Source organism: Corapipo altera, unplaced genomic scaffold, assembly GCF_003945725.1.
Source record: "Corapipo altera isolate COAL_440 unplaced genomic scaffold, ASM394572v1 61305, whole genome shotgun sequence".
Taxonomy (NCBI): Eukaryota; Metazoa; Chordata; class Aves; order Passeriformes; family Pipridae; genus Corapipo; species Corapipo altera.
Genome location: NW_020884909.1, coordinates 132,277 through 158,030, shown reverse-complemented (window position 1 = coordinate 158,030; position 25,754 = coordinate 132,277). Strand labels below are relative to the sequence as shown.

General features: G+C 41.2%; 1 protein-coding gene across 1 annotated transcript in view; it reads right to left on the bottom strand.

Annotated features, from left to right (window-relative positions):
• Positions 1-4,701: 4,701 nt before the first annotated feature.
• Positions 4,702-25,754, bottom strand: part of SHB (SH2 domain containing adaptor protein B) — a 62,060-nt gene continuing 41,007 nt past the window's right edge. The window contains exons 4-7 of the mRNA XM_027653090.1: positions 23,687-23,858; positions 19,227-19,346; positions 8,062-8,285; positions 4,702-7,012 (exon numbers count right to left, since the gene is read on the bottom strand). Coding sequence (XP_027508891.1) covers positions 8,102-8,285; positions 19,227-19,346; positions 23,687-23,858 — 476 coding nt within the window. The 3' untranslated portion in view covers positions 4,702-7,012; positions 8,062-8,101. The remainder of the gene's footprint in view (positions 7,013-8,061; positions 8,286-19,226; positions 19,347-23,686; positions 23,859-25,754) is intronic.

The following is a 25,754-nucleotide window of genomic DNA, read 5'->3' as shown; positions in this document are numbered from 1 at the left end:
GGTCTAGCTGACAAGGTTGCGATCAGTCAAAGGTTGGACTCAGTGATCTCAGAGCTCTTTTCCAACCTAAATGATTTTGTGATTCTGCGCTATCTTAAAGGGCAAAGGAATCTAGGCAGGCTGGAGATCTCCCAACAACAAAATCTCAAAGGTGTGGGAGCACTGTCCCTGTGTGAGAAAAGAGAGGTTGCAGGCTAGGGGGAAGAAAACCAGTCTGAACAGAGAGTTTTGACTGTAACTCAGGAAAAAAAAAGTGTTTACAACCTTTGAAAGAAGTGGCAGTCCACTCAGGAAGACTACAATGATGCTGTGAGTTTATATGGAGAGAAAATTGAAAGGGCCAAAGCCCAACTAGAACTTAATTTGGCAACTCCAGTAAACCCCAAAATGTTTCTATATATACATCTGTTGAGCTGGAAGACAGATGGGGAACAGAATGATGCCCTCATAATCCAACTGGAAAAGAGTTAGAAACCTGCACATCACTTAGACACACAAAAGTCTATGGGGTCAAACAGGATCCACTCAAGGATACCGAGGGAGGAGGTGGAAGGGCTCACTGAGGCATTTTCAGTCATTTACCATCAGCTCTGGCTATTTGAGGAGGTCCCACTTGACTAAAAGTTAGCTAATGTGATGCCCATCTACAAGGGCTGGAGGGGGCACTAAAGGCCTGTCTGCCTGGGAAGGTCATGGAGCAGATCAGCTTGAATGATCTTTGTACACAGCACGTACAAAACAACCAGGGGATTAGGCTCAGCCAGCGTGGCTGGGTACTACTTGACTAACCTGATCTGCTTCTGTGACAGGGCGACCTACTTAGTGAATAAGGATAAGGCTATGAATGTTGTCCACCTTGACTTTAGTAAAGCCTTTGACACCTTTTCCCACAGCATTCTCCTGGAGAGACTGGCTGTTCATGGCTTGGATGGGTGCACTGTTTGCTGCGTAATAAACTGGCTGGATGGTTGGGCCTGGAGAGTGGTGGTGAATGCAGTTACATCCGGGTGGCAGTCGGCCGCAAGCACTTTTCCCCAGGGCTCAGTTTTGGTGCCAGTTCTATTTCAACAGCTTAACTGATGATGTGGATGAGTGGATCAAGTTCACCTTCAGTCAGCTTGCAAACAACACCAAGTTTGGAGGGAGTGTCCATCAGCTGGAGGGCAGAAAGACTGGCCAAGGCCAGTAGTATGAGGTTCAACAAGGCCAAGTGCCAGATCCTGCACTTGGGTCACAACAACCCTATGCAGTGCCACAGACTGGGGACTGAGTGGCTGGAGAGCTCCCTGGCAGTAAAGCATGTGGATGCTGATTTAACAGCCAGCTGAACATGAGCCAGCAGTGTGCCCAGGTGCCCAAGAAGGCCAGTGGCATCCTGGCCTGTATCAGCAATAGTGTGGCCAGCAGGACCAGGGTAGGGATTGTGCCTCTGTGCTCAGCACTAGTCGTGTTGTACCTTGAGTTTTCTGTCCAGTTCTGGGCCCCTCATTACAAGAAAGACGTTGAGGTGCTGGAGCAAGTCCAGAGAAGCACAACAAAGCCAGTGAAGGGTCTGGAGCACAAGTCTGATTAGGAGTGGATGAGAGAGCTGAGGTTGTTTAGCCTGGAGACAAGGAGGGTCAGGGGGAAACTTTCCCTCTCTGCAACTACCTGAAAGGAGGTTGTAGTGAGGGGGATGTCAGCCTCTTCTCCTAAGTAACAAATGAGAGTATGAGAGGAAACAAGCTCAAGTTACACAAGGAGTGGTTTAGATTGTATATTAGGAAAAATTTCTTTACCGAAGTGTTGTCAATTATAGACCAGGCTGTTCAGGGAAGAGATTCAGTCACTGTCACTGGAGATATTTAAAAGATGAGGCACTTAAGAACATGGTTTAATGGCGGATTTGACAGTGTTAGGTTAAATGGTTGGACTCAATGACCTTAGGGGTCATTTCCAACCTAAATGATTCTATAGTTATACGGAATTAAGAACATTCTCTATGTATAGACATAACAGACAGATGACAAAATCTTAAAGACCAACATCTCAATTAATGAAACTAATTAGTGGAGGTAATTAATAAGATGATGTCAGAGAAAATCTACTCTGTTTGTGCTGAATGGAGGTTATGAACAACAAAAACCAAAGACATTGTTTACGTGGCCCTTACTTTCACAGAGCTGATAATACTCAGGTTGAAAACACAGTCCACCCTGGCCATATGAAGTTACTAACCAGAATCCTTTCATTATGATTTAATACAATTGCATCACATAACTTTGCATTTGAAAATAATTAATAAGGAACAGGGACTGCAGGGCTGGTTTTTGCAGTTAAAGAGCAAATTGAAAGTGTAGAGTCTAAATGGAGTCAGATCCAAAACCACTCTACACATGGATATGTGTGATGTCAACAATGAGTAACATGACCGTCCAGTTCCACAGGGCAGCCCAGGGGAGAAGTTGGTTTGGTCTGCGTAGTGGTGCCTCACATAACTTCCTTGTCCTGTGTGGGAGACCACATGATGGTCCGTGAGAGAAGTCAGGAGGGTCAGTGCAGCAGTTCCAGCCCTACTGTGTGTTGTCTGTAAGGATGTAGGGTCCCCTCTGTTTCTCCCAAGGCACTCCTGTAACCTCCCTTTTTACTCTCCAGGGTTTTGCTTGAGGCCTCTTCTGAGTCTTCTGCATTCTCCTCAAGTTTCTCTGGTCTCTCCTCATAATCTCTTTCTCTAGGCTATCTCTTGTAGGTCTCTTCTGTGTCCCTCTTGAGAGACCCTACATAATATGAGTAAGAGACTGGTAGAGAATGCCTGATTCCTGACAGACTTATCCAAATTCTCTTGGTGTCTCAGACTTGGTCTTGCCTCACTGGCATTGACAGTCTGCCCCTTCTGAAAGTATCTCCAGATTTTCCCCATGACACTTTTGCAGCTTTCATAGCAGTTAACAAGTTGTTTACTCTTAAATGGTTCCCTTATTCTTCTCTATTCTTTCATAGCTAAATTTCAGCAAGGCCCAGCCCGCCTGACACACAATCTAGCCCTTATTCTATAAACAATCCTAGAACTCTTCCTATAGACTAATTCCATGTATTTATCATGTTTCAGTCATCCCCATGACTTTTGCAACTGAGTAAGTTTCCAACCATCCTGTTGATATTTCTACCATGGCTAGAACCACTGCTTCTTGGAGGCAGACTCAGGGAGCAGGCTATTATGGTCAACTTGCCAACAAGCTTCCTCAGGTTTGTGTCTTGAAACTGTCAGCAGCAATAAATGCAATCCAGGGAGCATGAAAACACAGGCACTGTTTGGACTAATCTTGTGACTGAACTAAATACAAGGTACAGAGCACTGAAGTCACCACAGCAACTCTGAATTGTACATACATAGTTCTCAATGTAAGGTCAAGCCCTGAGACAGGAAATCAATGCTGCAGAAAAAGGGATTTTGGACATGGTCACCCTTGCAACATATGAACAACCTTTTACAGTAGGACTTCTATTTGCTTTATTTCAGATCAACAATTTTGTTCAGCTGCTGTGCACTCCAGCAATAAGTAACAGAAGGAAGCAATCTGCAGTGTTTTAAGTGGGATCACTGCAGATCATTACAAAAGAAAGAATGTATGAAAAACAGTTGATCCTCAACGTTTAACTTCTTTCACCTCTTGCTCAGACCAGGAGTGCAGAGAGGTCTGTTTTATTTCTGTTTTGTTTTCTCTCCTCTGCAGGGAGATAGTGCAGCAGTGTGTTAGGTGAGGGTTTTTTGATTTATTTATTTAAACAAGTGTTAAGATCTTGCTTGTTCTGCTCAGGCATCACTTTAAGTACAAACTGAGGACAGCATGAATAACTTAGAGCAGCAGAGGACCGAGTACACCAGAGTATAGCTTAGCACATAGCAGAGTCAAAATGGAATCAGAGCCTGGATAAAAGATGGTACCAGCACACTCCACCAACAATGCCACACAGTGTTTGTGTTGCCACCTTGAGCCATGACACCACGATGAAGTGCAAAGCATGACCCTCTTTGGAATGCTGAGAAGCAGCACACAAGTGTTCATTCTTCAAGTTTTCCTCAGAACACAGGTTAAGGCCATGTTCTTTGAGAAGCTGAAAATGTGTGGTTTGTACCTTTGCACATAAGACAGACCTGCACTTTGCATCCTGTCTCTAGAGACTTAATTTCAGAGTAAGAGAATAATATGTTATCAAATACAGAAAGCACGGTGATGACTGTACTTCCACAAACCTGAATGGTTTTTCCAGTTATGGAAGGACCTGTGAAACGTAATCTTGGCCACTAGAGCTCTCCTACCCGTCATGCAGATGTTCACAGCTTTCATCAAGCTCTGAAATACTCATCAAAATAGAAGCCTAATTAACACCTCTGCAAAAAGTCTGCAAAAAGTGACTCACCAGTGTTATGCTGTGAGCAGCAATAAATGGATTCCTTGGACACCACCAGCAATGTCATTCACATATGCACCCATGTCAGCCCTTGTAAAGGTGCACATTATCAAGAGAATTAGTCAGGGCAGAACTGAGACATATGATTTTCCAGACTCCAAAGCAGATTATAACCTAATGATTACTTTCACAACACAGTTAAGACACACAAACACAAGTTGTTCTGAAAGGCTGCTTCAGTTATTAGCTGTTCATGGCAATCTGAGTACACAATGACAATCAGAGGAAGAAAAGAGAGAGGATTATATGTTTTTTTTAAAATAAACTTTTAATGTGCTATATAGGCATCATTGCTACAAAATCTTCCACCTAAATGCAATACTACACACTGTTACCACACTGCATTTTCACTGTACATTAAAAAATCTGGGAAGAATATTCCTTCACTGGAAAAATATCATACAATCACTTAAATAAACAAAGACAACATTACAGTGCAAACAAAATCCTGGCTTTATTTATTCTGCAATTACTCAGTACTTTCTAGAAGTCTTTTAGAAAAATAATAAAAAACCTTCCCATGGACAACCAATACTTTTGAGATGATTTCTTCTTGCTGAACCAAGAACCTTGATCTGATCCTTGAAGCTGTAATAAGCTGTATACACATTTGTATGAAGCAATGGATCCCAACCCAAAATTTGCAGACAGCAATAAAATGGCACCTGCTGGCTTCATTTGACATTTGATCAGACCCCTGACAAGACAGGTCTGATACAATAGTTATCCCCATGAATTAAAGACAAAGTGCTTAAGGAAGCCAGGCAAGGCCTTGGTTAATGATGCTGTTGGTTTCTACTTGTAACTGCTGTTAGACAGAGTAGGGGCATACTCTTTTTTCCTTTAAAGAAGAAGAAAAGCAGACCATGGAACAGAAACGATGCCAGATTCAAACATGCAAAAGAAGAAAGATGACATGTTTCTGTGCCAAAGGGCATGATAGTGTTGCCAGAGCCCACAAGGACTCAAAGCAGATGACACCTGATTCCTAATCTGTGTGAGCTCTGCCACCTTCATAAACTCCTACTCTGCTGAGAGAATATGCTAACTTAAAAGTGCCTGTATGCTCTTGTCAACTGGGTGATGTTAAGACAATAAAGAGTTCTGCAAATACTTTAGGGAAATAAAAAATGCATGTAAGTGAGTACATGAAAAAGGGGGTGTTTAGTTTCACTTGGAGAAGATTGTTGTCTCTTTGTTCTCCATTGTGTCACCCTTCTCTTGGAAAACCAGAGAACCTATTCAAATGCAGCTTCAGATTCTGGGTGAGACAGGGACAGTCTGACCCACTGCTGCACAGAATGACACTATTCACATATGTGTGATCCACTCCTGTTCAATCTGCATTGGATGTCACATAAAGAATAAGGCAGGCTTAAAAGGAAACAGAACATTTAGCACCAGTGATATTACATGGGTCATCCTTGAGATTCTTATCAGATTAGACAATACAATGAAGCACTACTTTTACAGGCAGTAAGTGGTTATTCCATTACAATTTTCAGATTTGCACTTCTTTCTAAGCATACATAAAAAATAGTAGTAGCTAAGAAAGCTGAATTAAATAGCACACAATTTCACAGTCCTATTGCAGTCTGTAAAATACATAACCTGCATATAACCAGTTTGCTACTATAACAGCTGATGGGTTAATGCATGACATTCTAGACATATGTGGGAGATGGTTCAACACGAGGACTATAAGGCTATTGATTCCCCAGTTCCAACTTGTGCACAACTATAATTTTTCACTTATCTCATTCAATGAGCACACAGAACATGTAGAAAATATGTCTCAAGTGGAAAGGCAATGAGCTGGCAGGACTAAGACACAGAGCAGCTTCTACAGTACTTCTGGCTCACAGTGACTCAAATACAGCAGGAGGCTTCTGCTCATGGTGAAAAAGAACACTGGCCAGAAGGTATGTGTCAACGGGGCTGTGTTTTAAGAATGGCTTGGTAGACCAGAAAAACAAATTCTGCTCTGCTACATATCACAGTTCTCACAGCTGCAAAAGCCATCTCGTGGAAAGGCAGTGTGACACACACGTGTTAATCTGCTGTATCAGTAGGACACCCGTTTGATCCAGATGAATGAGCAAGTGAAGATTTTGCCTACTAAAGCTTTATAAAAGCCTTTGACCACCCTCATGCATAAATAGCAACCCACATATCAAACTGACTTATCCTAACTACTTAAAACATTATGGTGTAACTGCCCCAAACAGAATTAGCTGCCTGTACCTACGAATGAAACTTGCAAATGAAGACAGTAAACATTAAGAGATTATTGTACCAAAAAGGATAAAAATATATAACTACTGTTTAATTACATCCCCTATTCGTAAGTAATTGACCATGATTCACTCTCACAAAATTACTTTAAGACTGTGTGTTGTATCAGGGATGGTGATACTTTTGGCCCAGTCACCTGTAAGAGTTTATATTTTCCCTGCCAAGTCCACTGATAAAACGGGAACTTCGTCCTTGGAGAGAGAGCTTCTTGTATAAACTGTATTAATTGGTGTTCTGTGATTGGTTCATCGTCTGCCAAGGACATCTGAAGGAGAAACCGAAGAGGAGGGGATGAAGTAAAGACCCGTGACTCAATTAGGAAAGACCCCCGAAGCATAGTGCGCATGTGGAAGGGAAATTCCAAAGTTCTCACTCATGCGCTGAAGTGATGCACATAACCAAGGGGGTGGGACTGAGAACCTCTGGCAGGGTGGTGCTGGCCACACCTGCCTAGGCAGACATAATCAGTTGATTGTATAAAAGCAGACAGCTCATTTTTTGGGTAAGCTTGCTCCACATGAAGGACCAAGCTGTCTTTAGCAGGGACGCCTGCTACGTGTGAGCCTGCTGACCCTCTGAAAAACACAGCTGCTGCAGAGGATTTTATGGTATTTGGAGTTGGTAAGATACCCCATGAATGACGCCTGAGTGAGTAGGGTGTCATATTTCCTCATTGGTTTCTCTTTCTCTCGAGTTCCCATTTACTTTGGCCACTTCTTTGTAATAAATATCAGTTTTGTTGAGCTTTCAACGGTGTTATGGTTTCAGATTTTGGTATGCTCCGAACCCTTTCCTAATATATGTGTCTAATAGGAGTTCAACATTTGACTACCCCAAGAAACCACACTAAAAAATCCCAAACCTATCAACCTAAGTGACCAGAGCCAGAGACTTGTCTGCTAAGCAGCTCCTTCTCAGGTCCATCAAGAACACGCTAGGATCCCTCAGAGTACTTTACTCTTTCTCATGGAGAAGTTTCTCAGGGTAGCAAGAGAACAGAAGCTGTTGGTTTTTTACTGCTGAGAAGAACTTGTTGGTTCTTCTCAAAACATGAAGGAGCAACTTCTGTTGGGAAGCACTTTCATTCACAAAGAAGATCTGGGAAGGTTATCTGCTCTCCTTGCACTAAAATAAGTTTTCTTTCTCTTATGTAGCAAACAGGTCTAGAGGCATGCTTCAGCACAAGAGTATCATACACATGGTCCCATATGCAACTCTGCAGAGACCCCACATTCACAAGACTAAATGCTGTCACTCTCCATCATAGACTCAAACTCTGAATTCTGGCAATGAATTCAGTGCAACCCATCTTACCTCTCACCTCCCATCCACAGGAAGGGGTGAGACTAGGTTATTAGAGTGTCCGCACAGCCACAGGGTAGAGCAAGGACAAGTGTTCTGCTCCTTTGATAGGCAGCTTTTTTGTGGTGTAGTAGTGGATGACTTCAGGAACACTGTCAAAGGGAGGGCTGTTCTGGCCCAGGATGTATTTCTCTTTGGTTTTCATCAATTTCATATGCATAAAACCTTGACTGCTCCTGCAAGAAAAGCAAAGTGTTAGTTTGCTGCAGTTTACAGCTCTTTAAATAAAGCTCTTTAGGCATAGGTATATTACACAGATAGGTCAACTCAAATACACAAACCATAATTCTTACAGCTGATAGGTGGACTTTCGTAGTTCTACTTTCTCACAACATCTCTGCACATCTGTTCTTGTTTTCCTTTAATGTTTATATTTTTCTCAGCCACTCTGTTCAAAATAAGTCCTTGTTCTCATGGGACAGCTTTCTCCTGATGTTTTTCTCTTCTTCTCAGAGCGCATCAACATGTTGTCAGGACCAAGGCCTCCATTCTCAGTCAGCTTTTCATTCTATATCAGGGGTCTCGGTCCAGCCGAGATTCCCCACATTAGTTCATGCTTGTGCATAGGGAAGCAGCACCATGACAGGCTCTCCTCATGATGTAGGAAGATGTAGGAGAACAAAATGCAAGTAGTTGCTGGCTCACAGGCCAAGACAGTGGCCAGTCTGACAAAGTGACTGCTAGCTGCAAATCCCCACGGACAGTTCAACACAAAGGCAGGCTAAGGCAGTATTTTGTTCTCAGAGCCTATGCTGCCTGGATCCAAGTGCAAGGCTGCGTCGCCCTGGAATTGATCCACATGTGTGCCAGAAGACAATCCCTTTCCTCAGTCATGTCCCACCCCCCTCCCAGCCCCATCAATGTTTTCCTGTGAACACTTATTTTCACTATAGCTAATCATTACTTTTAGACCCAAATATATCATTGGTGTTGGCCTGTCAGACACAAGCTGGCCACGAGCCTTGCTCAGCTTAGGCAACACCTGTCCCATTCTATCCTATAGAGGCCTCAGGACAGACAGACTTTACCCATCCCACCCTGGCAGTAAGTGCCCAGAACACATCTCTGTGCATAATCTGGTGGCTTCAGCTGGGAAAACTTCCCCAGATAAGCATAATGCTGCACTGTTCTGAGCACAGGCTGCTATCCTGCAGTCTTTCAGCAGGCAGAGACCACGGTGTGACTTCCACAGCAGAAGCAATAAATTCCTGGATAACCAGCCTGCCTGCACAGTGCACTGTCATGCTGAGGGAAGGCTCATGATTACACAGGTAAGAGAAGAGAGGCATGGCAACTGCCCTGCCTGCTCCTGCCAAAGCAACCCATCCAACACAACGCCACTCTGATGGGCAGAACCCACCCTGCTGTACAGTACAGTAGGTGGTAAAGCTGACCTAACTCTTCCCAGAAGTGACCCTTCAGTGTCTGCTGTCTTCAGGATGACATATAGGCTATTTTTAGAGTGCAGAGTTTAGCCCCAACAACACAAGAGCAAGGAGCAGCCCCTACACTGCAAGATGTTAGCTGAGGCCTAGAGGGTTTTTACAGCTTGCTTGATGTCCCCCAATCCCTAACTTTCTCACTCCAAGCCATTGTCTCTTCCAAGTGTGTCCAGGGGCAAAGGCAATAGTGTTAAAACTGGAGTTGGTCTATGTCAGCAAAATCCTCACAATTTAAGATGACACAGAAAGCCAGAGTCGGAAAACAAATCATGCTGCGTTAAAAACAGTTTATCTAAAATACGCTATTTTCTAGTTAACAGGTAGAGCACTCTCTCTGGAAATACCTGTAGCATAACCAAGCTCGTATCTTTCAGATGTACTCAACAATTCTCTGATGAAGTGAACCTTCCTGAGGGGCAGAAAACACTGCAGGCAATGTAATTATAGCTCTACATGCTTAAAACCTTACTTTAAATATCAATTTCCTAGTGGAAAAATATATCCCTCAAGTCATAACTGCTCTCCAAATTATTCCCCTTAAATAAGAGTGACTTATCCTTAAACCCTTATTATGAGGACAAAGGTATTGTTTTCTTTCTCCAGTTCCCTATGCATCTGCTATGCTATAGCATGCCTTAAAAGTGTGCAGATAAACTATGGAATTGCAGGTGCATGCTAAGTTTAGAAGTATAGCAAGGATTAGAGAACAGAAGTGCACTTTAGTACACTTTAGTGCAAAGACACTTTCTGCCCTTTTTAAAAATGGAAGACAACACATCTAATGTAAACAGACTGCTACAAGCCATATATTCATGACAGACACCCATTGCTTCTCTAAGAGTATCCCACAGTCAATGAGCTTACAGTGTATGATGACTGTGACTGCCAAAATTATACAAATGAAAAAAAAAATAACTCTGCTGTATCATGACAGGTCAGCCTTTTGAAAGACCACACTGATTGTGAAGATGAGTAAAAGATAATGTGACATTTGGCTCATTTAGCCATCGAGAGCTGACTGCCTAAGACTAACAAAGCTCAAGATTTTATTTGCACACAGCTTTTCTGTTAAAACCAACTGCTAACCAGGATCTCTGTGGAATATCCCAGATGATTCAACTGCCAACTGGTCATGTGCAGATGAAAAACTGTGAGGTTGTCTTCATCCAGTTATTCAGTCATCTTCATTCTCATCTCCTCTGATTATTCAGTGACATCTCTAACAGCTCTCAGTCAAGCACTAGTTCCCATTTTCTTTTCAAGACAGTCTGTTGGTAAACTGTGAGGACATGGATGGCCACCTAACCTAAGATTTTGATTGTTGAAAAGCAGTTATTTCCCACCTGCATACTGTCTCCTGTCCTACCCCCTTTGTATCTTCTCCACTTCAGCAAATGTGGTGTTTCGTCAGCATTCACAGTTAGAGCAGATTAAAATCTAGAGTTTCCCTTTTGTAGGTCTTCATAGTATTGTGTGTAAAATACTTTCCTCCTTCACTCCCTTTCTGCCTTCTCTTAGTTTCCAAAAATTACACTGTGAATCTGCTATGTGCCTTCCTTGTTCCAAGTGAACTGATCTGTCACTAGCTGCAAGTAGAAATATCAAACCAGACAATTCTTGTCTTCTAGAATGAAGAACAAATTCAGTTGGAAGAAAGTCAGCTTAGCACCTTGAAACCATGCCCTTGAATTAAACACTTCCAACTGTATAAGATTTGAAACTGTTCACATCTACACTAAGGATTCTTCTGTGCTGTTTCTCTTTCTCTATTTGCCCTTGAAGTTTGTCCTTCTGTCACAGACTCCCCCCTTCTAGTATGCCTGGACTCAGAGAATCAGTGCCTTTAGTAACTGGTAAGGGCAGAAAGCACCTACCCTTGATTAACAGTACTACTGCTGCCAGACCCGTGACCAGGATTAAAGGGACATTGTTAGAAAGGAACCTGGAAGTCATACTCCTCCCTCTTCCTGTCCTCCAAATTCTTTCGATTTAAGCTCTGATTTTAGTATGCAAAGACATTACTGAAATTTCAGGTAGCAACGGGGAAAAAGCCTCATGGTTGAACTGGCTGTAAATCAGTTTCTGCTTAGGTCTTGAAGCACTGTTGGAGTCTACCTGAACAAGTGCCTGACAGTGAGAAGACCTGGTTTTGGAATGTTGATTTCTCAGTTCTTTCAACAGCAATACCTATTAGAACCTGCCAGGCCCAAGGTTTTCAAAGAAGAGAACCTAAAGGACAATCCCAAATTCACATATGTGAACACTGATGACAGCCAGTATCTTGAAGAGATGAGATGTTTTGCAAGAGAAGATGCTGGGACCTGACCTAAGATGTGATACTGCTACTATGTGAATTCTGAACATCACTGCAGTTTCTCAAATGTTGCAACTTTTAGTTCAATTGAGGGAAATCACTGACAAAACACTGCTACTGCTCTTCCCTTCTATTTTATTCTCTTCTTTTCCCTTTTGCAACCATTCCCATGAGTTTCAAATACAGAAGGAGAGAATTGCTAGTTGCTAATCCCTGCCCCAAATTGCTTTGGAACTCTCAAGCACAGATGTTTACACAGACACAATACTTGATATATGACTAACAGTCACACCTTGTTTAAAATGTTTGGCAACAGAACCATAAAACCAAGTGACTTTGAATTACAACTTTCCCACACGTTTTCCTTCAGTTTTCAAAATCCAGTGAGGATGGGAAAGGAATTGTGCAGACAGCTAAACAGACTTGGGGTTTTTTTGATCTTATGCCTGAAGTGTGATAAAAGAACATTAAATAAATATTAATTAGGTATTAAACCTAGTATTTTTTTTCCAGAAAATGTTAATGGCTTTGAAACATCATTTGAAACATCATTTATGTTCACAATCAGAAAGTTTGGCCAAGCCTTCTGAAAACTGTTTTTGCTGTTTTGTCAGAACAGATTTTCTGCATTAATTTTGATGAAATGTCACTTGAACAAGAAAAAGAAGCAATAGCTTTGCAGTAACATCAGAAAAAAAAACATTCTAGCAATGTAGGAAACACATATTGTGTTGTTTTTCCATTCTGAAATGCTTTTCCAATTCATGATTTTGATTTATATTACATGCTGTCACTTTGAACAAAACCTATAATGTTTCATGTCAATCTACAGTAACAAAGAAATAAATTAAAACCTCCTCTGAAAAATAAAAACTCACTTTTTTCCCCCAGATGAAAAAAACTTCGAAAAATCCTTTACTGGAGGCATTCAGAGGCTGTCCTGTCTACTGCTTTTTCTGTTTCAGCTCTGCTTTTTCAAGCACAGAATACACAGTGCCATCATTCTACTTCTGGCAGACACTGTCTCCATGGTAAAGTAAACAATGTCTCTTCCCCTACAAGCAAGAGTTAGTAGTGTTCATTTGCAACCAAGATGTGAAGATCACCTTATTGAGCCCAGGCTCCATTCTCTATAATCAGCTCCTATCTGCTGCTTTGAAGGTAGTGAGGATGTTTAGCTTGTTGGCACTCTGCAGAAGTGACAGAATCCTTGCTGTCTACTAACAGCCTCCTGGCTATTACCTGTCAGTACTACTTAGGCTGACAGCAGACTAGTAATACACTTTTAAATATTTTTATTGAATCGCTGATTTAGACAGCCATCAAAAATCCCACTACCTCTTTACAAATTATATTGACAGGAAGAAACTTGTAGTTTTTACAATATCACAAGAGTTACTTACAAGAACATATTGTGTGTTTTAAATCAACACAAAGGTGCAAGTCCAGCATTTATCCAAAATCCAGAAACACTCAAAGTCTATGTACCTAGCTTCGGAAATCAGGACCGCTTCCACAGATCATGCTGACAAAAAAAACTTTGCTTGCTGATCCCTTTACTATTCAGGGAAACCACATGCGTGCTTATGAGTCCACAGAATCACGATGTCACTGACACCATCCTCTCTGAATTCAGCTCTGTAATTCCAGTGGCTATGATTGTGCAGAAACTATGTAACAGAGCAGAAAGCAATGCCCACTACTATTTTTACTCACAGTTTGCACTGGTGAAATAATCCTAACCTAAAATTCATGGCTAGTCTTCACGAACGAAGATTTGGGAAGGGTTCTACCCACATTTGCTACAGGCGCACTGGTGGCTAAAGAGGCCAACGTGAGATAAACAAGATCAGTTGCAAAAGGCACAGCAGAAAGACTGTTTTGGTTTAAGAAAATAAACAGTAATGTAGGCATTCTAACAGGTCAATGTCTACTACAACACCTAGTTTTGAAAACTGAAGATAGCTTGTAAGGTGTAGGCTAAATTTAAAATTTTATTGAGTTTCAGAGATGTTTCAACATAACATTTTAATCTCTTTAGTTACTGACATTGTTCATTATCAAGTAATCTTAGATGAGGTCTGATACACTACTTACTATGTGACTGTTTTAATGTTGGTTTGCATTAGTCTCTAGTCAGCCCCGGGCCGTGTGCGCTCGGCACAGCGTGCCTGCCTCGGCCCCGGGCGCGGAAAGGAGCGAGAGAGGAAAGGAGCTTCGCCAGTGCGGACAGTGCCATCATGGGAGACAAGAGTGGGGAGTCCAGAACACACAAAAGAGAAGGACAACTCCAAACCCGGGCAGATGGAGCTCGCTCAGCCCTGTAAGGCCGTCCATCTAAGAGAAGGTCACTCTAATCAAACCTACGTCCTGGGGACCTCGCTGTCACTGTCCAAGTTCGCTCGGCCCCAGCAGATGAACCTTAGGATTAAAGGGTGGGGTCAGTTCAGCACATACTGTGTCTCACCTAAAAAATCCACTGCACAGGTTCGAAGGCCTTACCCACATTTGCAAAGCCCTGTATCGACATCTTCTACAAATGCAGTCACACAAAGATCAAAAGACAAAGGCATATACACCTGCCTCCAAAGGTGCAGCCAAATTAACTCTAGCATGCTGGAACATCAGAACCATGCCCGATTCTGCAGATAGTGGACGTCCTGAGCGCCGGTCTGCCCTGACTGCCCATGAACTGTCACGTCTCAACATCGACATTGCTGCTCTCAGCAAAGTTCACCTTCACAAAGAAAGCAGCCTCAGAGAACATGGTGCCCGTTACACAAAGTTCTCTATCAACCGGCGCCTCAGGAAGTCTTCCATCATCCCCATATCACCATTGGCCAATCAGAGCTTAAATCAGTCCAGCAGTTTCATTATCCAGGTAGCCTCATCTCCTCGGATGGTAAGATTGATGGGGAGACAGACAACAGGTTAGCAAAGGCATATAGCGCTTTTGGAAAACTCCATAAAAGAGTTTGGCGAAATAAACACTTGAAGAAAAGCACCAAGATCAGTGTTTACAGAGCCATAGTGCTGTCTACTCTTTTGTATGGTTCCGAATTATGGGTCATCTACCGCCACCACCTGCGTCTCCTCGAACGCTTCCATCAACGCTGCCTCCATACAATCCTAAACATCCACTGGTCAGATTATGTGACCAATACATCTGTTCTAGAACAAGCAGCAGCCACAAGCATTGAGGCCGTGTTGCTGAGAACAAAGCTGTGCTGGGCAGGGCACATCTCAAGGATGAAGGACCAACCACCGCCTCCTAAGATCTTGCTTTATGGTGAACTTGCCACTGGCTGCCACATGAAAGGAGCCCCGAAGAGGAGATACAAGGACTCCCTGAAACAACATCTCAGCCTTGGCCATATTGATCAACAGAACTGGTCTACTCTGGCCTCCAATCGGGAGGCCTGGAGACACCATCTATAACGCAGCTGTCTCCTTTGAGAACGCACGCAGGATCACCCTTGAGGAGAAAAGACAACGCAGAAAGAATTGTGCCTTACAGAATTTACCACCTAAGGAGTCTTTCTGCTGTGCCTTTTGCGATCGGACATGCCTGTCTCGTACTGGTCTTTTTAGCCACCAGCATGCCTGTGACAAATGTGGGTAGAGACCTTCCCAAATCTTCATTCGTGAAGCCCAGCCATGATGGTGATGATGATGCATTAGTCTCTAATACAGTAGACATTAAACTCATCAACTGAGTTGCGTTTGTTCTTTATTTATAGGTTTTACACTGTAAACTACGTAGTCTGTTCTTGAAAGTGAAGTGTCAAAGCAGAACGCTGATATTTTCCACACTCATCACACACAATGTTTCTGTATTTCAGCATGCTCCGAGGGACAGCCCTCCCTGCCGGTAGCGCCGCCTCAGAGGCACAGGCTGGGCGTTCCCTCCCAGGCAGCTCCATTTTCCTTCCCATCCTCCGCCCCCATCCCGGGGCAGGAAGGTTGTGGAGCAAGCGCTGGGCTTGTGCCAGGGCCTGTGCTCAGGCCTCCACCCAGCAGAAACAGCATCGAAGAGAAAAGACAACGCAGAAAGAACCATATCCTCCCGATACCATCCAAGGAGCATCACGCTGAAAAAGATTGTGAATAGGGTTGGTGCGAGAACACAGCCTTGTTTCACACCATTAGTTATTAGAAAGGGCTCAGAAAGTGCATCACCATATCTGAGTTGGCCACGCTGATCCTCATGAAGTAAGATGATCATTTTAAGGAACTTGGGGGGACAATCTAAAGGCACTAAAATCTGCCACAGACCTGGTATTTGTTCTCAGACAACTGCAAGAGAAGTGTAGGGAACAGAACAAAGGTCTCTATGGAACCTTTGTTGATCTTACAAAGGCTTTCGATACTGTGAGCAGAAAAGGTCTGTGGCCTTGCAAAGGGGAAATTGTGACTTGAAAGGATTACCTAGTAGATCCCAGTCAGTGGTTGGTCTTCAGTGAGCAAGACAAACATAGTAACCCTATCCTGAGGTCCTGTTCTATTGTTACATTAGAAAGGCACCTCTGAGAGCTTGATGTGCAGTGAAGTAATTGCTTAACACCTAAAACACTTAAGAAATAGTTCTCTCTCTTCTCTTTGCACATCTACTTCCAGCTTGATAGTAAAGAACAGGTCTAAGACAAGGAAATCACAACTAGGCGTTTCAATGGCAGCCAGAAACCAGGATTCCTGGTCACAGAGTTACCAGGAGTAAAGTTCTCCAGTTTATACCAAGCCTTCTACAACTAAAACTGGGTGTAATAAAAGAGTGGTTGGGTGTGAATGAGCCAAACATCTACAACCCTGAAGAAATACAGAGAAGATGGGAACAATGCAGCAATGCAGGGCTGACAAAGGAGGTACAAGAGAATGTACAGCTGCCCCTCAGGCCTTTGGGATCATTTTGTTCTGAGAAGGTAGATCATATTATTTCCCTCTTCTGCTATGGAGAATTTAAACAATACTAACAAGGAGACTCAGCTCTCTCAAAATCCATAGAAGGATGCTTTTAGCTTCAAACACTTGCCATCAATAATAATAATGCTGTGTTTCTGACATGAGCAACACATGAATGTGTACATCAAAAACACCTTCTCTGATGCCTGCAGAGATAGCCAATCCACGTGCAATTAAATGTCCCGGAGTAAACTACAGTATCTCAAAATGACAGACACTGGCATGAGCAACTTAAAACTACCTCAGTGGTCGCTTTATGTACAGATGCATTTTAATTTGGTAATGAAGCTGTTTTGATGCCTGTTTCATTATATTTGGAATGATAATTTCTGGAATTTGAATCAGACAAATATCTCACACAAATTCCCCATTCAAGTTAAGCCTGTCTGGCCCTCTCAAAGTCCACAGAACACAGAAAGGTTTCCTGCTATAGGAAAGGAAAATCTACAGAGATGACTCCATTGAGCAATACTCAGTTATATTAAAAGAAAATGAGCATGTGCTACCATCTTTTAACTTTTCAAATACAGATAATATTTGAGTAGATTCTCATTGCTGTGTTTTGGGAAACATAACCTTTTGCTACTAGAGAAATGAAACCCCAAAAAGTAGAGTAAAGTGGTTTGAGGGGTTCTTTAGGTTTTTGTGTGTGTGTTGGACTTTGTTTATTGTTTTTGTTTGTTGTTTTGGTGGGGGTTTGTTTTTGTTTTGTTTTTTTTTAGAAAAAAGCTTGCCACATGCAGTACAGACTTTAAATCACTGTTACTTAATCTCAATACAAAATCAGAGTGTCACTCTTCCTTTTCCCCTGAAGCAGACATGTATGATATTTAACTGAAAAAAATGCTGATTCACACATGCTGGTGAAGGTCCCCAAGAAGCACAAACTAAGAGGGAATATTGTAGTCCTGTGCAAATAGACTACAAAAGGATACTAAGAGCCTGTACCCAGTTGTTCAAAATAGCAAAATATAAATTTAACAGTCACCTTTTCCTCTGGAAGTTATGCTTCAGTTGAGTAACAAAAATTACTGGGTTGAATTAAGTGAAATACTTTAAAAAAAGTCATATTCCAAGACTTCCATGAATTTAAGGGAAAATTTAAGCCTACACCCAAAGCACATGCCATTAATGCTTCAGTGTTTGAAAATATCTAGAGACCAATTGTGTCAGAGAATAAGCAGATCAAATGATAAAAGAGACAACAGGAGCTGAACTGCACTTCTAAAGCAAGTGTACTCCAGTTCAAGGCAAATCTCTGTATTACAGAGAGATACCAAAAATAACAGCAAAGGAATAACGATTTAGAAAACAGTCCTACAAAATATTTTTTTTTTAAGTCTTAGAAAAGAATCTTAAAACTAGTTTAAAAGATGCACTTCCTCTCAACCCAAAGTGGGGATATAATACCAATTTGAAATTTACTGTTTAGACCATCAGACCAAACGAGGTTAGAGTAGATGTGGGCCTCTGCTTCTAATGAACCTATGAATGTAAAAAAGGATCAGCTTTAGTGCTACTCATAAAGCTTTTCTTGCTACCATCAATATCACCATCATCCCAGCAATAAATTTGTGTCTTCAGACACATAAAGAAACAGTGTAAAAGGCAAACTGGTAGAAGTAATGCTAGTTAAAAAGGCAAGTAGGCCTGTGTCCCAGACCTACTTGAAAGGGTAGGTTCCATATCAGACCCTATCCTGTAAGACAGAAAGAAAGGAAGGAAGCAGTTCCCTTTAACCTGTACAGTTTATACCAAGGTCAAGGGGCTTCTTTTTCTCCTGCACAGAAAACCTTGAAAATCTTCCTCAGTTAGAAACTGAAGTGAGCTTAAGACCCTCCTCAGGCCCAAAGGGTTGAACTAAATAGTCTTTGAACATCCCTTCCAACCCAAACTATGTTGAATACAATATCTGTAATGCACTCTGCTCAGTCTAAGGTAGGTGAGGCAAATTCAAAGCACTACTAAAACTGGAACAATGCTCATTTCCTAACTCTGTAAATATTTCATCCTTGATCCTGGGCTTTTTACTTTCAATAACTGTAGCAATGCTGTACATCTCTACTCTAGTAAAGCACAAAAACCCAAAAGGAATAAAATCCCCAAATAATACAGTTCCTTATTCAGCCTAAAGCATAAGCAGCAGGAGCTTTCAAATCAGAGCCAGAAAAAATTAATCCAAGTTCATTTAGTTAAATGGGCACCAAATGAAGACTAACATCCCCAGACTGGAAGGTACTAATTCAAGGACTGTGGCTGTACATAATGCAGGCTGACAGTCCCAAACTCTGTCCTTTGGAGCTGAACCAGTACAGCAACAAACTGGATAATCTTCTCTTCTTGCACCAGAGAAGTTATGGCTCATAAATCACATTTATTATGTTTTACTAACAAGTACTTACTTCAGTGAAAGAGAATAGTCATGCTTGCTTGTTTGACTGTTTCTTACAAGGTAGCTACACTCTTTACATAAACGTAACAGGTTTTCTGCATCTGTCCGACTGATTGCTCCATGATACCATCTAGAAAAAAAGCAAAGAGATTATTAATACACACACAAATATTCCCACTCACAATGTTTTCAACTACCTGATTTCTTTAGGTATGAATAATCATTAATATCACATGGATATCAAATTACGGATAAAGATCATTATCTGAAAGTTAACATTACAACTTGTGGAGGCCTGTAGTTCCCGTCAGCTGAAAGAAAAAAGATCAGGATGCAGCATGCATCAAGACTGGTGTATGGTTTTATGTAAGAGATTCCCATTTAGAGTAATACATTACATAATCTGTCTTATAAGTAGCAGATCCATGATACAAACATTTGCTCTATTTCATCCCAGTGGCAGATCAGTTTTTAAACTAGTATACAAGATAACAAAAAGAAAACAAAAGCAAACAAACAAAAAATCACACATGGAGAATACAAACAGTTAACAGTCAAAAAGATTTTCTAAAATAAATCTTTGAGGAAGGAGAAAAGTCATAAAATGTGAAGATCTATAACAAGGACATGTTCTAAACAGAGCTGTGGCAGCTCAGAGTGCTTTATGCAAATCCCCTGTGGATCTGTGTAGCCAGTGCAATCAATTCAGGGAAAAAAGGGAAATCAGCAGAGGAGATGTGCATTAATCTTACCACCAGATGTGTATTAAATTGACCACTGCAAACAAAGAACCTCCTCAGCACATGATGCTCTATATCAGCTTTTAAAATGTCACATTCCCCTAGTAAGTGCTTCAACCCTTCCCTTAAGTTTCCCAGGCAATGTTATGTGTCTGGCCCTGTACTGGGTCAATCGCACCTCTGAGGAAGATCTCTGCCTTCCTGCAATTGCCAGATACACTTTGAAACACAGTGTGACACTACCATGTCTCTCAAGGTATACATCAGAAGTGCTTTCTGTCTGTTCTTACCAGGAACTGTTGCTGACTTTGTGTAAAAAAATTTCTTCCATTTGTTCTGCTGAATTAACTCTAAGGCAGATATTCCAGCTACAAGGTAAGTGAATAAAGACCAGATGGATCCCTTTGACAGAAGTCATGCTCTTAACTACCTTGTGCTGGTGTCAGCTTCATTGTCAAAGCTGATGAATGAGCTAAAAAAGAGTTGGGACTCAAATTAAAAATTCATTGGATGCTTGGTTACAACCAAAGTCTGCACCAGAGAGAACTAAAAGGAGGTTATACTATTGTATATTCACAACAAACTATTAAGGGAGGCCCTGAGCGCTTCACCACTTCATAAAAATAGAGACACAGATAGAAATGTTTTCAGGCAATGTTCTCCCTATTTCCCTTCAGATATTTACCGCTGAAAGGTATTTGTCAACAAGCAATTTAAAGACTAGATTGTCTTCTGAGTGCGAGGGAATAATATTAACACAAGTGTGAATCAGAAAGTGGATTTGGGAAAATTTAAAAGCTAGAAATATATTAGGGTCAAATAAAAATATTTTTTATATTTTTATATTTATATCCCCCTTGCCAAAATCAGGGAGATATCCCAGACTCTGACATTCAGAGGGAAGTATTTCTTATATTCTTCAGATCTGGTGTTCCCCAGCTGTCAGAGAGGTTCATGGAAGAAGAACACAAGGCTGGTTTGAGGAAGAAAAACCTGCTTTTAAGATCTGGAAGTAAAAGAGCAAAGTATGAAGACAACTGTTGATGAGAGAACATCTGACTCATATCTGTTCAGATGGGATGCATGGAAGCTGTTTTGGCTACAGCTGAGAGTAAACAGCAGTATCCAGTAATTGCTTCTGAGTCATATACCCATGTAAATGGGACACTCAGATTACTCCTGTTCCTGCCAGCTAGTGAGATAAGCATAGTGCTGTACTCAGCTTTAAGTTCCTGAGTAATTTGCTGTTTCAATTGTATTGGGTCTGTTTGCCCTGGGTGTGCTTTTTTTTGAATGTCAGCATATAGGTATTTGTGCAGAAAAGGTCTGCATCAAAGGTCAATGATGTGATCTTAAAAAAGTGAAATGACAGCTTGTGAGAGACATCAATGCAAACACACAGGACAACCTGCATGTCTCCTAAGATACCCTGAAAAACATAGGCACACAATGCAAATTAAAGCAGAATTCAAAAATAATCACACACTTTGACATTTATTCAAGACCTCCTCCCAAGACTGTAAGTACCCTGATTATGGTTTACATAACATTCTTCCTGATGTCCCTTACTTTGTCAATGATCAAGTTTCAGCCACTTAGGGGCCAAAGTTCCACTGAAGATAGGACAGTAGCATCAATTATACAAGTAAGTATAAACAGTTATTACAGCTCATATAATGTACAACGCTACTCTGCTTCTGAGTTGGTCAGAACAAAACAGGAAACCACCAGATCTTGATTATAAGGCTGGGAGGGATTCACTTTCAATAAGACAATGGAAACAGCAGAACACACTTTCTTCTTTGCACTGTTATTGAGGAAATAGAACAAATTAATTTGATTCCCCTGGGTCCATGAACTATGAACTAAGTTCATAGTTTCCAATTCCTTAATCACAAGTAACTAAAAATATTTTCTTGATATCCTAACACACCTTGGTATTTCTGCCTGTTTGGGGAATTTCCTAACCTAGCTATCCATTCATTAGCTTTTGTGCTTCCTTTCCTCTAGACTGTGTACTCCTTTCTACAGAAACAGACTCCGTTTTTGTAGAGAAAGATGGAAGGGTTTGGCAAGTGCTGTGGAGATGTCTCACAGCACTAAAACTTGAGCAACTTCAATTATTATGAATAATCTATGGTACAATAAATCTAAATTCTTCCACTTTCTGACACATTATAGTTAACTGTGCATTCATTTCAGGTTTGATCCTGCATTCTGAGGAATCAAAAATAACCTCTTGTCACTGACATTTGAATAATTAAAGGGAGAAAAACTAGCTCTGCAGTTTTTCAGTTGTTAATATCAATTGCAGTTATATGTAACTGCAACTATACTGAAAAAGAAAACTACGCAACAATGTATTTATGAGTCAAAAATTAGTTAACAGATACTCAGCCTCCTGCAGTATTATAAATGTATTTGGGGGGGCGAGTATGGTGAGCTGGAACTACCAGGTCTGAGGACCAAATTTACAGTCAAATTTATAGCCTTTTAATCATTTATTTATCCAACAGTATTTCACAATAACGGTTGCTACTTCCTCTGTTGGAGATAAGCACACAACCTGTCAATGAGCAGGTGGTTCAAAGGCTGAGGTTGATTAGATGGAACATGACACCATGCAGATGATATTACTCTCTGTTTCAAGCTTAAGCTTCCAAATATTGCCTGTAAAAATAGAACATCAAAGGAAAAGGAATTCTGGAACTACCTGCTCTCTGGAACTACCTGCTCTCAGACACAATGAGAGGATTCTCTCCTACTGAGGATTTGAAGTGCAAAAGGATTGTTAAACCTCTTAATACCACCAGCGTTCAGGAACAAAGTATTCTCACAAAGCACACATTCACATACATGCTAAATTCTGCCCTCCCTCCCCCGTAAAATAAATTCTGCATCTAAAGTAGAGTGATAGTTTCAGGAGTGGGCCTGCCTCCAGGGATTCAAGACACAGCTTCCTTCTTTGCTGCATGAATCCACAGGCTTTTCAGTGCCCACAGTCTAATCTGTGTAAATTGCCCCACATGAAGATTTTTCTTTGTGTAACAGGAGTTCTGGTCCCTTCTATGAGCCAGCACCCTTGGTATGACACAGGATGGTGGATCATTCCATCACACAAGCTACTCTGTCCAAATCATTCAAGGAAGGGTAACAATGAGGCAGCACGAGGGCCACTTTTGTGGATACCAGACATTCACTCCACAGAATTCTCTGAGAACTTGATTTTGGAGCTGATAAAACTGCCTCTGAACACCACTCTCAAGTTTGACACCACCAAAGCAGAAATAAGTATTTTTTCTGAAAGCTTTTTAAGTGGTCTTATCATTCTCTCCCTGAAAGAGTATCACAACCAGATGTAAGGCATGTCTGATATATTAGAAACATGTTACAAACCACAAAAATATGGAACTAAGGCAGCTTTAAAGCAGGCTTTGTACTATGTGACGACAATTTTTTTTCACAAATGCAATTTAACCAACATAGTTGAAAGTGAAATACCTGCATATACTTGATAGATAAAAATTCACTGTTCCCAACACGAGTTTCCCATTTAAGATTATTCTGTCCCCCACAAAAGCTACTTACACTTAGCAGGATTAATAAAGAGTAGTTTTTTTGTGAGCACAAGGGATACTGAGGAGGGCAGCTGGACAGCAGGATCTGGGCACTTTCTGCTCCTGTAAGTGGGGAGGCAAAGAGCTAGAGAGCAATTACTGTGCTTACTTACATCTGCTTTTCCAGTTGAATAGCTGGATCTATTCTCTCTCCCAGGATCCCACAAAATTCTGGACTGCCATGTTTGATGGGTTTAAAGCCTCCTCCAGGTGCTCTTAATTGCCTGTGCTGGTCATTTGAGGGAGAAGGAGATGCTTGCCGTTTCCCACTTCCATTAAATTGGGCTGCAAGATACACAACAGTTACCTCTCCAGGCAAGGTTAAGAAGGACCAAAAGAGTTGTAGCACTTAGAGAGGTTTCACACCCCACGGAGAACAAACATAACCCACTAGCATTATGATGTACTGCTTTATCTACAGAGTCATATGTATCGTGTAAAGGTGTTTCTTACTCCACAAAGTAGTCCTAAAACTCTCTTTTCCAGTAACAAAAGCCACACTCTTCTAAACCTTGTTATAATAACTAGTACTTATCTTAACATTTGTTACTTTCATCCCCCAGAGATGATGCTCTTAAATAATTAAAAGTAACAAGCTTTTAGTCACGTACCATAATTCCAGTAACAAACAAGCGATAACATCAAGAAATCCTCCTTTTAATGTAGGTATCATCCTAACAGTGATCTGGGTGCAAATCCAGGCAGCTAACACCCATCAGAAATACTGTCAAGCAGCAAAGAATTAACAGTGGCATTTATACAAGACTGGTACAAAGCTTTTGTCTTTAAACACTAGGAAACAAAGAGGTGAAAACAGAAAACAGGATTTGCTAGTTTCTCTCACTAACTATAGTATTCCAAGAAAACCAGTATGACTTACTTTACAAAGTTATAATTTATTAGAGCACTGCAACATCCCTAGCAAAGCACATAATAATGATGTCAGTGTCCTCATTCTACACTTACAGATTCCACATATCTGTAATTTAAACATAATTAAAGAAAAGAATGTTGACAGAAAGAGTGAAAGAAGCTACCCACACCATATTCCTGACTCTCACTGCCTTCTATGGTTTCCTGCTTCATCAAAAATTAACATTCCCTGCAGATGACTTTATTTCAAGGTCATCTACTGGGCACCAGGCAGAAAAGGCTTCACTGCATCAGGAAGTAAACATCACAATGTGCACCAGCACAAACAGCTCAAGCAGCTCCTCTGTGAACTTCAACAGCAACATGAGAAAAAATGTTGCAAGGTAAACAGAAGGGGCCCCCTATGAAGTTATAGGTATTATGCATTTAGAACTCAACTTACTAACACACAGCCAATTAGGCATGTGGCTGGTAGTACTTCGTGTTTTAAAGCAATCTATGCAGCAGGAAGACAGCTACAATGTTCAAGTTCAAAAAGCTAATGCGTAGAGACATGGGGGACGTGGAAAATGTTTTGGAGCTTCTTTATAACATATACATATATATATATATATATGCTATCTTCATGGGACTTACGACAATTCCAAATTTCTGCTCTATTCAGACAAAGTAGGCACAAATTTTTGCCAAAACTGGACAAATGTATTCAATCCCATTCTTAAGTATGCACGGTAGTAATATGCTGGTTCTTTCTTAAAATATAAACTCAGATTTAACCTCATTACTGGGTAATGAAAGTTAATTAGCATAAGAAGAAGAAACATTGCATGTGCATACTTGCCCACAACATGTATGAACAGTACCATTATTTCAACTTTAAGAAAAACAGCGTAATCAGGAGATTCTCTGAAAACCAGTGAACTTAATGTCAGCTTCTGACCAAGGAGCATCTTTCAGACACTAAAAAATTCAGTTCACAAAACAAACATGAAACCCAGTTCTGCTTGTAAACAGCAATATCTTTACATCATAGAATCATAGAATGGCCTGGACTGGATGTGACATCAAAGATTATCTAGTTCCAATCCCCGAAGGGAAGGAGGATGTCACCACAGGCAGTGATTCCACCCACTAGACCGGGTTGCTCAGAAACCCATCCAACCTGGCCTTGAACACTTCTGGGGATGAGGCATCCACAAGTTCTCTGGGCAATCTGTTCCAGTGCCTCACCACCCACCTCAGTAAAGAGTTTCTTCCTAACATCTAATCTAAATCTCTCCTCTTCTAGTTTGAAACCATTCCCTCTTG